This window comes from Hirundo rustica, chromosome 10 (genome assembly GCF_015227805.2).
Source record: "Hirundo rustica isolate bHirRus1 chromosome 10, bHirRus1.pri.v3, whole genome shotgun sequence".
Classification (NCBI taxonomy): Eukaryota; Metazoa; Chordata; class Aves; order Passeriformes; family Hirundinidae; genus Hirundo; species Hirundo rustica.
This window is the reverse complement of record NC_053459.1, coordinates 17,529,051-17,544,668: the sequence shown is the minus strand read 5'-3', so window position 1 is coordinate 17,544,668 and position 15,618 is coordinate 17,529,051. Positions and strand designations below refer to the sequence as shown.

The 15,618-nt window shown below is 48.3% G+C and overlaps 1 protein-coding gene across 1 annotated transcript in view; it reads left to right on the top strand.

Moving 5' to 3' along the window:
* SENP5 (SUMO specific peptidase 5) overlaps window positions 1–15,245 on the top strand; it is a 165,594-nt gene extending 150,349 nt beyond the window's left edge. The window contains exon 10 of the mRNA XM_058421969.1: window positions 14,919–15,245. Coding sequence (XP_058277952.1) covers window positions 14,919–14,957 — 39 coding nt within the window. The 3' untranslated portion in view covers window positions 14,958–15,245. The remainder of the gene's footprint in view (window positions 1–14,918) is intronic.
* Window positions 15,246–15,618: the final 373 nt, after the last annotated feature.

The following is a 15,618-nucleotide window of genomic DNA, read 5'->3' as shown; positions in this document are numbered from 1 at the left end:
TAATCATGAGACTGGCAACATCATTGTCTTTATTACATTCATAATTTAAAAATCCTATCATGGAGGAGGAAACATGGATGCTTGTTAAATATATTCTTCAGTGGAAAGTACTAAGAAATCAGATCATTAAAGTACAGAATCATAAGAGACACTAGAGCCTTGCCAGGAACAATAATTACTATTTATATGTAATAGGCACTGGGAGGGAAAAAGATGAGTCTGGTTTGCTTATGCCTGAACTTAATGGGTTTTATGAGTAACCAGATAGAAGGATTTGGGGATTGAATTTCATTTCAGAGTATGTAGTATTACAAACTATAAAGCTAAAAACTGTTGTAAATGGAGTGAAATATCTTGAGAAATCAACTGGTTTGTTTTCTCTCAACACAAGTAAGCAGCACATGTGTGAAGCAGCTCCGGCTCCTGCCTGAAATTCTGATGAGTTCTTAATTCTTTGGTTAAATTTCAGCATTACTCATCTCCCCTAACGTGGCACTTTGAGGTTCCAGACCTTACCTAAACACTATGGTTACCTGGGGCTCTTTACTGGCAGCTTTAGAAAGTGAGAGGAGAAGGAGGGATCAAAAATCCATTGGGGAATCTGTTTGCACCACCTTGTGATAAATGTTTTGTGGGAGGAAGGGCAGGGGAGAAACTGAGCCTTAAAAAAGATGTATTTAACTGGGTAATGTGGGTCAGGTCATGTTTATGGTACGTATAGAACTTGGTGCAGACAAGGAGCCATCTTGTTTATGGAAACCTTGGAGATGAGTGGGAGAGAAATGCAGGGAAGAGATGCCTTCTGCAGGGATCATTGCTCTGCACAAAGGGACAATCTGTCTTGCTTCAAGCCCGTGCATTCGACATCAGCTTAATGCAGGCAGCAACTGCAGCAAAGGAAGAAATTCTCTCTGCAGTGTTCGGCTGAACATCACGTTTGTTTAGGGCGCTTGGGGCTTAACAATCTATCCTCAGCATCTCTTGACAGCTCCAGCCCGTTGAAGGGCTGGCAGGCATTGCTGCTCCAGGCGAGCATGGGGCTGCTCCAAGGGAAGGAGCCCACAAATCCAATAGATTCCAGCTCACCTTTCAGGTCTGGCTTCTTTGGGGTTTCAGGTTTTGGGGGTGGGAGGGGTGTTGATAATCTTTGTATTGTTTCTATTGTCTGAAGTAGAGAGAGTTTTAGGGTAATTCTTCAATTTTCATTCAGGAAACTTGGCTAAGGAGATCTGCTCTGAGTTTTGCATACTGAAATGTTTCACTATTAATGGGCAGAAAAGTCTTCAGGGCAGAATTTTTGGCAAAGTTTTGTGTTTTGTCCTCTGGTGAATGGCTCTTCAGGTGAATTTTGTTTTCCGTTAGAACATGAGTAAAGCTAAAATATTCTTAAGTAATGAAATGTAATGTCTTGAATTAATGGCCACTTAAGATCCTTGTAAGCAATTGGTTGTCCCCAGATGGGATGTCCTAGTCTTTAGAAGGGACTGGGAAGTATTTTGAGGGGATCAGTGCTATTTAGTAAACAGGAACCATAAAGCTCCAGCTCCCAAATTCACCCTTTGATCGTTTTACCTGAACGAATATCAGAAACAGAGCATTTAAGTCCTGGTGCAGGGCTGTAGCTCCTGGCCTTTCCTGGGGCTGTGGGGGTTCCCTGGGTGCAGCCTGAGTCAGATGGATCTTCCCGGGGTACTCTTTGGCCACCAGATGTCACGCAAGGACCACCAGAGCAGCGTGTGCTGCTGTGCTCCAGCTCCCAGCTCATGGGTTGACCAAGCCATGGTGTCTCCTGGTTGCGTGTCAGTGCCACGTCGGTGGTTGTCTTCTCACACGTTCCTCAGCAGCGTCTGCGCTGCACTTGCAGAAAGAATGTGTGCGTTGAACCAACCCCCCAGCACCACCTTCCACCCACCATCAAATCCACTGAAAATCCCTCTGTATCAAACGTGTAAGTGTTTGGCTCCGGTGCGATTACTCCAGAGTCCCATCAATTTTACAAATTGGCCGAAACATTTTTTGGTAGAGAAGCCTTGCATACCAGAGGTCTTTAGTCTGATCAAACTGCTGCCCTACCATAGATCATGACTGTTATTTTTATAACTCTGTATTACCGTGGCAAATGTTGGGAAGGGGGGGAAACCACATCAGTAGCAACTTCTGTCTGATTTGTGGTCATATGGTTATAACTTGACATGGTTTTGCAAATAACTAAACAAAACCAGGAATTCATTTAGGGGGAGAAAAAAACCCTACCCAAAACTGGAAAAAAAAAAACAAAAAACCAACAAACGGCTGCATCAAATATCTTGTATGAAGAGTCTGAATTTCTCACAAATTGGATCTTTTAATGGAAAGTGGTTCCGTGCAGGAACGGGAACCGGTTGCCCTCTGTTAGTGAGTTGGGTCTGTGCTGTGGCTGTCAACCACTGCCAAACACTGTGACAACCTCTGGGCCGTGCATTTTCTTGAATTTTTATTTAATTGCTGGTGTCTGCTCAGGCTTTATCCTAAATTTAGTAACATTGAATGCTCACTTTTCTCTGCAATACCTTTATAAATTCCCATATAATCTGATCTCTAATTTTAAAGCCATCTGTCATTTTTGAGCTGTGTGTTTTCCAGCTTTAAAAGGTCTCGTTGAAGGGAAATTTAAATTCATGGCCTACTGAAAATGCATTTTTCTTTAAATTATTCATCGGTGAAATGTCTTTGAACTTGTGTTTGTGTAGCTGGTGAGTCGGGGGCAGATGTTGGGATTCCTGGATGGTCCTTGCACAGATGCCGCATCCAGTGTGCTGCTCACCCCACGGCAGCAGTGGGACTTGCTGCATCGACACCTCACCCAGGGACCAACCTTCAGAGAGGTGTCCCCTGTCTGTCACACGCCATCCTGTTCACTAGGTGGCATTGCTTCCCAGTCTAAAAGCTTCTAAATACTTCATTAATTATGCTAATCCCCATTGCGGACCGAAAGTGAACTGCACTGCCATGGCTTCGCTCTTGTGTCCTTTTATTCTCCTTTGCTGATGGGATCTCTTGGGTTGAGTGACCTGCAGCATCCTCATTCCAGTTGTTGAAGTTCTGGGTCCCAGGGAAGGCTTTGGTTGGAAAACTTGAGCGAGCCTGTTGGGAACACTCTGAAGGCACTGCCCTGGTTGTTGGTAGCCAGCTCTGTGGTGCCAAGTGCACCAAAATCATCGTTCTCCTCAAATGGTTGACCTGGATTATCGCCTTTAATAAAAAATTGTCAGCGTACTTGCTGGAGCGGGGATGGTGAAGCCTTGCATGTCCTGGAGTGGGAATCCTTTCTGACATCAGACCAGCCATGGGGGCAGCAGGAGAGCGAGGTGCTCTGGAGGATAGTGAGCTGCTACTCATCACTTGGGTGTTTTGAAGGAGATTTGTTCCTCTTTTCCATGTTGCCCTGTTGTTTTATTTTACATTTTTTATACCCTTCCTTGTCTTCCTCCTTTCCTTACCCCAAGTCTCAATTAAGGACTGAAACATAGTAGATTTAAGAATCCTGTCTGTTGCCAATGGGAATTAATTACTGCCCTTTGTAGGCTTTAAAATGAGATGAATGTTGCTTTTACGCGCTCGTTTTAGTAGCAGGAGTGCTCGGTTTGTCCGTGAGACGCATCAGGAAGGCAAGGTGGCAAGGTCTCTGTGAGGTGCAGCTCTCACCTCCGTAGGTGTCAGGTCCTGGGTGTGTGAAATCACAAGAACCTGTGAGGCTGAGAATGACCAAACCCGCTGGGGGCAACTGATGCAGCTGAGAGCAGGGTGCTGCCCCTCGAGGGAGGGGGTCCTGCCGCTTCCCAGCCCTGAATTCCAGCAGTGCTTCCAGCCTGCGGTATTGATGCCTCTTTCCCTTTGCAAACCGTGGAGGTGCCACATCCGAGCTGAGACCTGCAGGAGCAGCTCCGTCCTGAGCCGGTCAGGACAGGCGAGTCCCACGCTGGGCTCAAGAAAATCCTTGCTTTGCTCTCATGAAAGGACAAGACAAAGTAGTATTTGAGCAAGACTTGTAATGAATAAGCAAGATAAAAATAAATGTAAATTGAGGATCCTGTTTCTCGTGTATTTTATTAAAGACTACAGAGTTGTTCATTCTTGCTGCGTAGTATAATTGCTAAAACATGATTTGTAACCAAATATAGCTGCTTGCATTAAAGATGGCATTACTTCTTGCTAGGGAGGATGATATGGTAAAGGAATGCTCATTTAAACAATTACATAGTTCAATTTTTGTATTCAAAACCTCAGCTTTTTCACTTTTTTAAAAGTGAACATAACCTTGAGATGGTTTTTAGCTTGAATTTTGTTGGACTGCGCTTGAATGAGGAATGGTATGCAATTAAAATAAACAATATACTTTTAAAACTGGTTATATACAGAAATTAAACTTGTCAAACCATGTTTTGCATTTTGCAGTGATTGAGTACAAGATAATGAATGTGACAGATTCTGGTCACAACAGGACGATGCCTTTCAACATCCAGGGCCTCTGCAGCCCTGGAACGCATTTCCAGAAGCTATTTAAGGGAGACCAAGGGCTTGCATTCACTGATTTAGTACCTACAGCTTTTTGAAATTGTTTGTGTGGCTTTTTTCCTCTGAAATTCTAGAATTTCTAGCTCTCACCCTTCCATTGTGGGTTCAGATTTGCCAGGTGAGCAAGGATGGGAAGATTGATCCCCTGCTTTCCCAGTTCCATCTGAGCTGGGCTGGCTGAACACCACCTTGCCCTACACTTGGTAGCTGGACTGGAAACTGGTGGCATGAGATGAGCTTTCTGTGTGAGAAAACATGCAGACATTTACGCTGTGGTGAATAAATCCGTCCTTTGTTGCAGTCTAAAGGCTGACGTGGTGTTCTGGTGTGGGACCCGGTGCACTTGGGTAACCAAAGGGTAACCAAAGGGTAACCAAAGGGTAACCAAAGGGCTGCCTGTCTTCTGGAGGCAGGGATGCTCCTTCTGTGCTTTAACCTGCTAAAAATCCCACATCCATGGCCTGGGGTTGGCCTTTCCAAAATACCTGGTTGTGGGAGATGTGAGAGCAGGCAAGGCTGTGCTATACAAGGCTGGGCTCCCAAGGCCTCCTCATTTCTCTCTTGCCCTCAAAAAGTTTAAATATTTGCTGACTCAAGCTCTGTGTTGAGTGGAAAGGGGATGTGTTGTGGCAGTCCTGGTGTGCAGGAAAATGCCTTTTCAAACCTCCTCTCTGCTCTCCTCAAGAGCCAGTTGTATATCCACACCTTTCATTCCTAAGTACCCCTCTCTTGAGAGCCAGACACAAACTGTTTCGGAGATGTCTTTAAAAATCAATAGTCCTGGAGAAAAGTAAACAACTTCCCTCTGATTTGAGATGGTGTCTCTGGGGAGGATCATCAAAACCATCCTCAGCCCCACTCCCATGCTAGTTTTCATCCGGAGGAAAAGAACAGTTGCATTTAATTTTAAATGCTCTTAGGAGATGGTAACTTTTTTTAGAATTAGAATTAAGATCAGTATTTTTTTAGACTTGATAGGAAGATTTGGATACTTTCAGTCTTATCTAAACAAAACCATTGATTTTTGGTTAGGTGTCTCCAAAGCCACACTTCTGAAACCTCATTCAAGAGAATGTGTAAAGGTTTTATTTCTATCCCAAAGGTGAAAGAAAACAACATCAAAATGTCAGAAATGCTGTTACCTGATGAGCTCTATTTTTTGTAAGGTCAAGAAAAAATGATGGATACAGTAACAAGTGTTTCTACTGTTACCTTTTAAAATATATATGTGATGCTCAAGTTCATAAGCGAAGTGTGTGCCTTTCAGAAGCTAAAAAATAGCAGAGTAAAGCCAGAGTCCTTGGTCTGTCCCTCCTTGTTTCTCCTGAAATCGATTTTCGTTTTAAGTTCTTCTGGTGTAAATAATTTTAATGAAAAGGAGAAAATTGCTAGATGGAGTTTATCATCTGGAATATATAGGCTTAGATGGTTTCTTGAAATACAGAAGACAGGTGAGCAGAGCTCTAAATGCCCTGGAGGAATAGTGTCCCACCCTTTAAAAAGAAAATAATAATAAAAAAAATTAATAGTTGCAATCCTGCAGTAGGCTGCCCTGGTGCCATTCTGTGTGAATGAAAGGGCTGTGGCTGTGGCACAGCCAGGGTGTACCTGGGTGTGTGCTGGAGCTGCCCCTGTGCCCTTTCTCACCCCTTTCTCACAGCCCTTGAAGCAGGGGCAAGAGCAGCTGAGGAGCCTCATCCTCCCCACTTCATTTCCTTGAAACTGTGGTCCCAAGAGACGGGGAAACACGTGTTTGTGGGGCAGGGGGGACAAAGGGGTTTTGAGCAAGGTCATGATCCATCCCATGATGGATCCATGTGGCCCATGATTGCACTTGCTCTGTGCTCCTCGTTTCTCCCTTTCATCCAGCTCTGATAAACACATACTGGTTTGAAGGGAAAAGAGAGAGGAGAGGAAACACTTGAGGTAGAAAGGCACCACCTGGGTCCCAGCCCATCTCCTTCCCAGGAGAGGGTTGCATGCAGGAACAGGTGTCTACAGAGTTTTGTGCTCTCAAAACCTCTTTATGCCTTTGGTCTTTACTGCTGGGAGATGCTCTGAGGCAGTGGTTGAAAATTTAGCTCGTGTCTCTTGTCCCACTCCCCCACACCTTTATCGGGGTCCCTCACCCTCCCGTGCCTCCAGCTCCCAGCCCTGGTCGTTTCCCCAGACACCTGAATTCCCCTGTCCTGCTGCTGTCCCCAGTCACCTCCGTGTGGTTTGGTCACCTCAGTGCTGCCCGGGGCTGTGTGATGAGCCCGTCCTGTCCCTGCCTGTGCCGCTGCCATCAGCGGTGACCAAACCCAGGGCATCACTGCAGGGAGCAGGAACCTCTTTGACGACACCAGCGGGCGTTCCAGGGGGTCCCTAATGCTCTGCAGACAGTTTTCTCTCTGTTATTGTTTTAAACTCCATGTTAGCCATTCCTGCTTCCCAGGTTTCCGCGTGTTTCAAATTATTTTCCCCAGAGGCATCGACAGCATTTTTCCAAATTGAATCTCATTTATTTTCTACCCAGGTTTCCAATCTCTCTGGGGCCCTTTGTATTATTTCTCAGTCCGCACTGCCGTGTACAATATATCCTAATTTAGTATCATCTGTGAATTATATTACCATGCCCTTTAGTTCTTCTTCTATTTAATGAAGATATTTCCAAGAAAAAAAAATTTCTAAACTACATTTTATTAAAATAAGAAGGTAGAGTCTTAAAAACTCCTTTGTGGGTTTCTAATATGAACTCTGAATCTTTTTCAAAGGAATCTTCTGTGTTTTAAAGAGAAATTAAAATCTTCCAAATACCAAAGTTCGTAGGTGTAAAAATTAATCAGTTTTTCAATTAGCTGAGACCTCTGTCCCTGTGTAGTGAGCTCTGCATAGTGCACTTTCCCTGACATAGACACCATCTACGTACTTGCAGCAGATTTTTTTTTTTAAACCAGCACCAAACATATGTTTCAATTCCTCAACAAATTTGTTCCTTTTCCCTTCCTGACCTTTTCAGGTTTGCTCTATGTGGCTGTTCTAGCAAGCATGTACACTGTCAGGAACGGTGCTGAAGCAGCGTATTTTAATGCAAACTGCGCAGGCTTATTCATAGGAAGTGATTTTCAAATTCAGAATCATGAATATTTGCACTGTGGGGTTGATTCTGTTGTAGCTTTTTATTTATAAGCTAAGAAGTGCTGCCTGTTGGTGCCGGGCTGGGAGAGCGCCACGTCTCTGCTGTGGGGAATGCACCGTGCTCTGGGAGCTGCACGTCCCATCAAAGCAGCTCACATTTCCAACCCTGCACAGGGAAATAGCACTGGCAGCAGGCAGCTTGCTGGAGATTCATATCCTAAAATATTTGCTGCATAATTTCTAGCGACGGGCAATTTCATGAAGACTATGATCTGCTTGTGAAGAGAAATAAGATGTAAATTGGATTAATAAATTGTTCTCTGCAAACGGTTTGCTGGCTCCAGAGGGTTTTTCTCTTTGAGAAGTGCTGGGGTCTTTGGTGCTCTGTGAATTGGGGGTTTGACCCTGCATTCAAACCAATGCTCGGGGAGGCTTCTGGAACACCTCGAGCTTTGGCATGTTCTGGCTGTACTGACCTATCCCACTCCGCCTCTGGTGCCTGCTCTCCGGGCACTTTCCCTCCTCAGCTGGAGATCACCGCGTTGAGCAGGGCTGCAGATGCTGCCGGAAAGATCCGTGCTGTTTTATCCTCGAGAAGGCGTGGGCTGATTGGGGTGGGTAGTGCTGTGTCCGCCCTGCCCTCGGGAGCGAGCAGGGCTGCTGTGGAGCTTGGAAACGCCCGCAGTGTCAGCGCACACGCTGAGCTGCCCGCGTGTCCCTGTCCCCTTCGGGTTGCTGTAGTTTGTTTGGTGTTAAAAAATGAGCTTTTTTTCTCCGCAGGTGTTGGGACTTCCCCAGGGGTGAGGAATCCCGGAGCTCCGGGGGCTGCGCCACCGACATTCCTGCCACCACCGAGGGGGATGCTCCGGGTGGAGCCGCCGGCTCGCTGCCACGCAGCAGCTGTAGGAAATTAGAGGAGCCTTGGGGCTATTCTGGGAAACACTGAGGGAGATTCCCGAGGTTTCCAGAGCAGAAAACTGGCTCAGAACAGCCTGCCTCCATGCCAGGCAGGGCTGACGTAGAGCTGGGCGCGGAGCCCCGCGGAGAAGGATGTTTGATTGACAAATCAATGGGATCCTGCAGGAGCGCCGCAGAGTCAGGGACCACCAAGAGCGGTGCTGGAGGGCCTGGCCCTGTGCTTGTGAACTGCTCGGCAGGATCCAGCTGAGAGCCACATCCCGTGTGTGGCACAGCAGGCTCCCTCAGGATAGCTGGCATGGCACTGAGTGTAGGGCCCAGGGCTGATACGGGACAGGGGGTGTAGGGTGTCACATGCCCGTCCCCTGGCTCAGGGAGAAGATGCTGCTTGTGTTGCCTTGAGGGGTCTAAAGGTAGTAAAAGTAAAATCTCGCCCTGTTCACCATCACTTCTTGGGAACTTCAGCCCTCAGGCCTTTTCCATCTCTGATTCTGACTCTTGCCTGTGGAGAAGTGCCCAGCTTTAGAAAATAGCGCTCACCTTGTGGACAGGGACATGGTGCCCTCTGATTTCACCTGAGCAGACAAGAGCGCAATTGCTCATCCCTCATGCCAACCCCGTGGAGTAAAATCCTTGCCAAAAGAGGGACTAAAAACCACCGTGCTCACGTTTGCACTGTCTTCCACATGAACACACATGGGTGTGGAAAACACTGGGTCCAGACAGTAACTTCAGGTCTGGTGAAGCTGTGTTTCCTTAATTCTACATGAAAGCCACCTTTTGTTTCCAAAGCCACCTTTTGTTTCCAAAGCCACCTTTCCTTTAACTCCTGGTCACGATAGGAAGTTCCAGCTCGGTGGGCAGTGTTGTGTTACTCGAGCGAGTGTTTAGTGAGTGCCATGTCCCTGGGGACAGTGGTGCCTTTATCCCAGGGGACACACCCAGACCTGTGCCCCGCTCTGTGCCACAGGCCAAATCCCAAGTTCTCTGACCGAGCACCCCTCCTCCCCTTTATCAATAATTTTAATCGTTTTAATAATGTCCCCTCGCACGGATAGGATTACGATTAGAAAATGTCAGAGCCTTGTTATCATCTAATTAGAGTCACATTTCAGCAGAATAGAAAGGAAAATCTTCAAGCACTGCCTTGTGCAGTGAAATGGGAAGAAAGTGATGATTTAAACCAGCTGCGGGCCGGGCCCGGCTGCAGTCCCGGCTGGGACGCGGGGCACGGCGCAGGACATGGCAACGGGCCCTGGTCAGAGCCCTCGGTGCAATCAGTGCAAACTGCTCCCAGATCACTTCCGCAAAGCGAAAAACTCCGGCGCAGTCCAGTAAAAACAATCAGGCTGTCAAGTTTGCCGGCTAACAGCTGAGGGGGTCAGAGCAGCAACACAACACAAACCAAAATAAACACCACCTCGCTCTGCCAAAAAGCCTTTATCACTCTTCTGGGAGAGAGGGAGGCACTTTCAGATGGCTTTAACTTTTCCCTTTTTTTGGTTGTTTGTTTTTGTATGCTTAAATGTGAGCTGAGAGTTAGGATCTCTTTCCGCCCTTCCCCTAATGCCATTATGGCAGGCCGAGGTACTCATAGGAGAGCCTCTTTGTTTGCCTTTTGCAGGAGGAGGCTGGAAAGGCGGAGGGGAGAGTGGGTGTGCTTAACCCCCTGGAAGGTGCCTGGGGGTTTGCTTTGGCTTAGCTCATCCTTGGGCCTTTGCAGCGCAGCATCCCGTTTGGGGAGGAGGTTGCATGGCTACAGTGAGGGACAGGGCTCTGCCATGATGCTGGAGTGTCCATGTCTGTGTGGGAATTGCAGCGGCACCGTGCCTGGTGGAGGGGAGTCTCGGCTCCTCCAGGCCTAATGACCCTGCAGCAAGGCACAAGCGATACTGTGCAGTGTTAGGGCACAAATAAGCAAGTGCCACAAGTGCCATGGCTGCAGGGAGAGTGATGCATGCCCTGGCTCCTCACTCCCTCCACGCAGAGCCCCTTTGGCTGCCCTCCTGCTGGGATGTGTCCATCAGTCTGTCCAGGGAGCTCATGTCTGGTCGCTGAGCAGGGGAGCCGGCAGGGAGCTGTAAAACCCAAAGCTTCTGCAGCTGCTGTGAGCCTGAGCTGGGGATTGAGGTCCTGCTGTCATCCCAGTGGGACAAACAGAACTGGCTGCGCTTGGCCAGATCACAGGGTGGGGGGAAAAGAAAATGGAGTATTTCTCTCAGAAGAAATGCCTGCTTGTGCTTCACCCCACTCTGTAGGGACAGAACCGTGGATTCATAGAATTCAGGCTGGAAAAGACCTCCAAGTTCATCAAGCCCAACAAAACCCAAGAGATGCACTCATTGCAGCCACATTACAGTGCTTGGCTCCGGGGAAGCAGCCATGGTTCCCCCATGGGTTTAGCAGCATGAATGCCTCCAAGGGTCTGGGATTAACCACCCTCCTTAGGGTCAAAAGTGTCTTTCCCCTGTGACTCCTGTCTTCAGGAGCCTGCCATAGGAGCAGGAGGACCGTGGCCACCTGCTGTGGTGGTGCTTGCCTGAGGCTGGCCCACCTTACACCATCATTTCATCACTTTGTGCTGGGAACACCTGCTGTGCAGAGGGGGCCGGACCCCAGCACTGACCAGCCCCACATAATAAATAACCACAGTAAAAATAGCTATCACTTAAATAGCACTTTACATCCTCAGGATGCTGTAAAACCCCAACTGCTTAATCACAAGCCGCTCTCTTGGTGTTTAGAGCGAAGTGATATTTTTGGTCTTGGAGGAGAATGTATTTTCTGGTGCCAAGAGCTACAGTGGGCTGTGTCAGCAGCTCCGCCGGGAGCAGGACAGGGCCACAGCAGAGGCAATTAAAGCTCAGGTGTTCCACCAGCACATGGGAGGGACCCAGCCCATGGCAGGGACACGTTCTGAGCCAGCACCCAGCACCGAGCCCTGCCTCATCCCTGCCACTGCTCCGCGGCCGCCTACAAAACTCCTGACATTTTGGGATTTGCTATATTTAACCGGGAGGACAGTTTAGCCCCGGCCAGGAACCCACCTCTGACAGTGATGGCTATTGAGAGTGGCACTGGGCTGCCCCCGCTGTGCCGGGAGCCAGCAGTGCCATTTCTGCCAGGCAGAGCTCCCCCTTCCCAATTAGGGGTGCTGCTAATTTTAAACGAGCTGCTGCCACCAAGCAGGAGCACTTAAAATATCATCCAGCCAAAGTGCCTGTGGTGAGAGCCGAGGGTTGAGTGTGAAGTGGAATCTCTGGGCGCTGATATTTCAGGGCAGGAAGAGCTGTACCCCTCTGCCTGCTGGAACGGGCAGGACTGGGAGAGGAGGATTTTCTTTGGATCGATGATTTCCAGAACTTGGGGAGGGAAAGGGAGGTTTCTTTAATCAAAGTGAAAACCAGCTCTGATTTCATTTTGTAGCTTGCGAAAATGTTTAATTTGACCTAATGCAAAATGTTGCATTTAATTTTGCATTTTAATTAATTTCGTGATCTTCTAATTAGACTAATTTCAAAGAAAAAAGTGTTTCTCTCAAAACTGGAAGTCAGAAGATTTTGAAGATCATTTCTGCCTCTGAAAAGCTGCTTTAAAGCATCAGAGACTCTTTCTAGAAACCCAGGTTAATTCCTGCCTTTAAAGAGTTTATGGATGTCATGGGAGTTAAACCTAAGGAGTGCTTTTAAAAAGGACCCTTGCTCCTCAGAAAGTGAGCGCTGCTGCCTGTGATCCTGGGATGAAAGGGGAGGGGGTCTCATCTCAGACCTTTCCTGCTCCTGAAAAAATTCAGGGCACTTGTGGGTATAGAGGGAGCTGGAGCCCATCACTGGCCAAGGGCCTCATGACTTTAGGAAATGCCAGCAGTGGAAAAATCTCACATTGCCTGAGACACTGCTCATGAAGGAACACAGCAAAGGACCCAGAATGGAGCCTCTTGGGATATTTCCCACTGAAGAGGATTTTGTTCCCCCATGTTGTTCAGCTGCTGCAGTGGGCAGCTTGAGGATGAGTCCACCTGGAGAGCCTTCAGCTCAGTAGCCAGCGGGCTGAGCCTCCACCAGCTCCAACTTCAAGTCCTGCTGGCACTGTAAGTATCTAAGGTCACCTGACATTGCTCAGATCTTAGTTTTGCTTTACTGCATCACTTTTTTTCAGTCAATTAACAAAACAGAATAACAGGTTTTAAAATACATACACATTTAGAAAGTATTATGGCAACTAAATCCCCATCTGAGGTCCCATGGGTTTCCTCAGACCATGTGGGCGCACCTAAGCTCAATGTATTCCTATGTAAAGAGGCAAAAAAAATTCTTTGGAGAAAAGTGTTAAAAATGTCAATGGATGGCTGTAACTGCAGCGTGGGGGACAGATGCTCAGCTGCTGCTCTGCCACTGCCCCTCAGCACACCAGAGTTACCAGCTCCTGCATGAAGGAGACCTTCAGAGGACACTGAGCCTTAAATGAGGAACTTGCTTGTCTGCTGACCATCATCAGGGCTTGGGCACAGTAGAGCTTCTCCAAAAGAATCCTCTGGCCTGTAGAGCTAGGTATGTGTCACCCTGGAATATTGTTCCCTGCTCAGTGCTCTGCCAAGGCAGCTCCAGCCCCCTCCAGGTGCTCCTGAGCTTGTGGTGGGTCTCATCTCCTCAGGCTCCAGGAGCCAGTGGCATCCACCTGCCTGGTGCTGATGGAGGAGAACAGGCTCACATAGGTGCAGCCAGATACAGCCTCCAACTCCACCACAGCCACAGCTCCCGTGTAAAAACCTGCAGGGGATGGGACAAAGGGCAGAAGGACCCCTGGCTCATGCTGATCCCATAAGCTTTGGGGAGCTATAAATTGTTTGGGGATTTAGCAACACCCTCACCCCCGATAGAGACTATCACAGAGCTGTTCCTTTTTCTAGAGCCCTGTTGGTGTTTCACATCTATTAACTTCAGTTTGTAATTGGATTGTGGGTATCCATCCAACTTTGTCCATTTCAGGCACCTGGGAAGTGGATGATGGAGGAGCTGCCAGCTGTTGTACATCGCTTTTTGTACATGATATTGAAAGGACAACATGTACCAGACACCTTAACTGCTTTGGGGAGGTTTAGACTGCATTTTGGAAAATGTTAGGGCTGCATTAGCAGGAGGCAACTTTATGCAGCATGACAGGGGCACTCGAATAAACTCTGACCGTTGTTGGGCAGAGAGCAGAGCTTTACTGAACGTGTGTGCCCTTGGATTGACTCAGCTGGTGGGAATGTGTTTCCCTGCGCCACTGACCTGCTCTGAGCCACCCCCAGACCCTTTTTTCTCCATGCTGGTATTCCTGGGTGTATTTTCTCTGCTCGGTGATTAGAAGCCGGCACTCTGAGGCTGCAGAACAAAACACTTTTCCTTGAGATGGCATTTGCATTTGAAAGGCACGATGGTTGTTCCAGGGACTTCACTACTTCACTAACTTCTTCTGTGCAGTCTCCTGTTCAGTCTCCTGGCTCCGTTCTCACAGTGCTTAATTTGGGGCTCCATGCTCTGATCCCAGCGACCTGCATCTGGCTCGCAGCCAGCCTTAATTGCCCTGTCTCGGGGTGGCTGGGAGAGCCATCCAGCTCCAGCACAAATTACAGTGCTCTGAGGACAGCTGCAATTTCTGTCCTGCTGCCCCCAGTTCCTGGGAACTCTCCTGGCAATCAGCAAATGATGTGACTCACGTTCAAAGAAGCCAGATCCACTCCAGCCTAGCATGATATTTTGATTAGTAGGAGGCTGGCATAAGGGCTGAGAGGTTCCTGTGTGTGTGACAGGCTGTGAGCGTTATTCCCCCACTGCACCAGGCTCCTGCTCGCTGCTGTAGCTTTGGGGAGTGAGTAAGGACCAAGTTGGGGTGCACACTTGCACCTCACCTTCCCTGCGATGGGGTGAGGAGCTCCGGCTGGCCAGCCACTCTGGCAGGACACTCACAGCCCTGCTCTCCCTGCAGAACTGGGCTTTGTCCCCTTGGGGCAGGTTTGGTGATGCAAGCAGAGCTTTGGTGGCAAAGCTGCGTAACCCAGCCCTGCCTGGCCCTTCCTTTCTTTGCACGAAAATCCTTCAGCTGGAAGTCAGGCTTTGTTTGCCCAGAAACCCAGGCAGTTTCCAGGAGAGTGACTTAGGTCCCCTGATGTGTAGGTGAGATGGGAAATTGCAAATGCTCGCACCTATAAATGTGTGTGCGAGCTGGGACGTGCTCAGAAATGCTCACTTTTATCAGCTCTAGCTAGTTCTGGAGATTCCTGGTTAATTTATCAACCAAGAAGCTCCATCTCGCTAAAACTCTCATTTCCATATTCTTTCCAGATGGTCAAGATGCCACAGAGACAGTTTCTAAGTAAATAACTTGCTCCTTCATGCAGCCCACTGCCAGCCTCCCAAGCAGCTGCCCCAGATGGCCGGAGCATCCGAGACGGTACCTGGCTTGTGAAGTGCCGAATCGCATGAATGATAGACACGGGGTGCCTGCGGCTTGGTGCAGCAAATTCTCTGTTTGCAGCCCCGGATCTGGGATGGAGAGCTGCTGGGAAGTCACAGTGCCCTTCCTGTGTGGCACTCAGGACTGGGGTGCCCCTGGCCGTGCTGGGGTGCTGCAGTGACGGCACAACGCCGAGCAGCTGCTCCTCACGGCTTCTCTTTGCGCCGCTGTCTGATCGCACGTTAAAACCGAAAGGTTAAAAGCGTTTAATTATGCTGATGCTTTCCCAGCGGATTAAACAAGAGGATAAATAGACTACAGCGTGTTATTTTGGGTTTGATTTTGTTTTTTAAACAAGGGGAGGGAGGCGGGAGGCTGCGGCTCCTTGGCAGCTGTCACACGTTCCGCTTTTGATGGTGTCGGTTGTGTCTGTGAGGAGGTGTTTCTCTTGCCGCTGTCAGCATTTTCCGGGGGAGGCTGAATTCATTGATACAGTCTGTTTGCTGTCCACATATTCACAGTTCATGTGTTACATTTTACATAAAGTAAACTTAGCGAGGGGAAAACCTATTCTGCAATTCTTCAAAG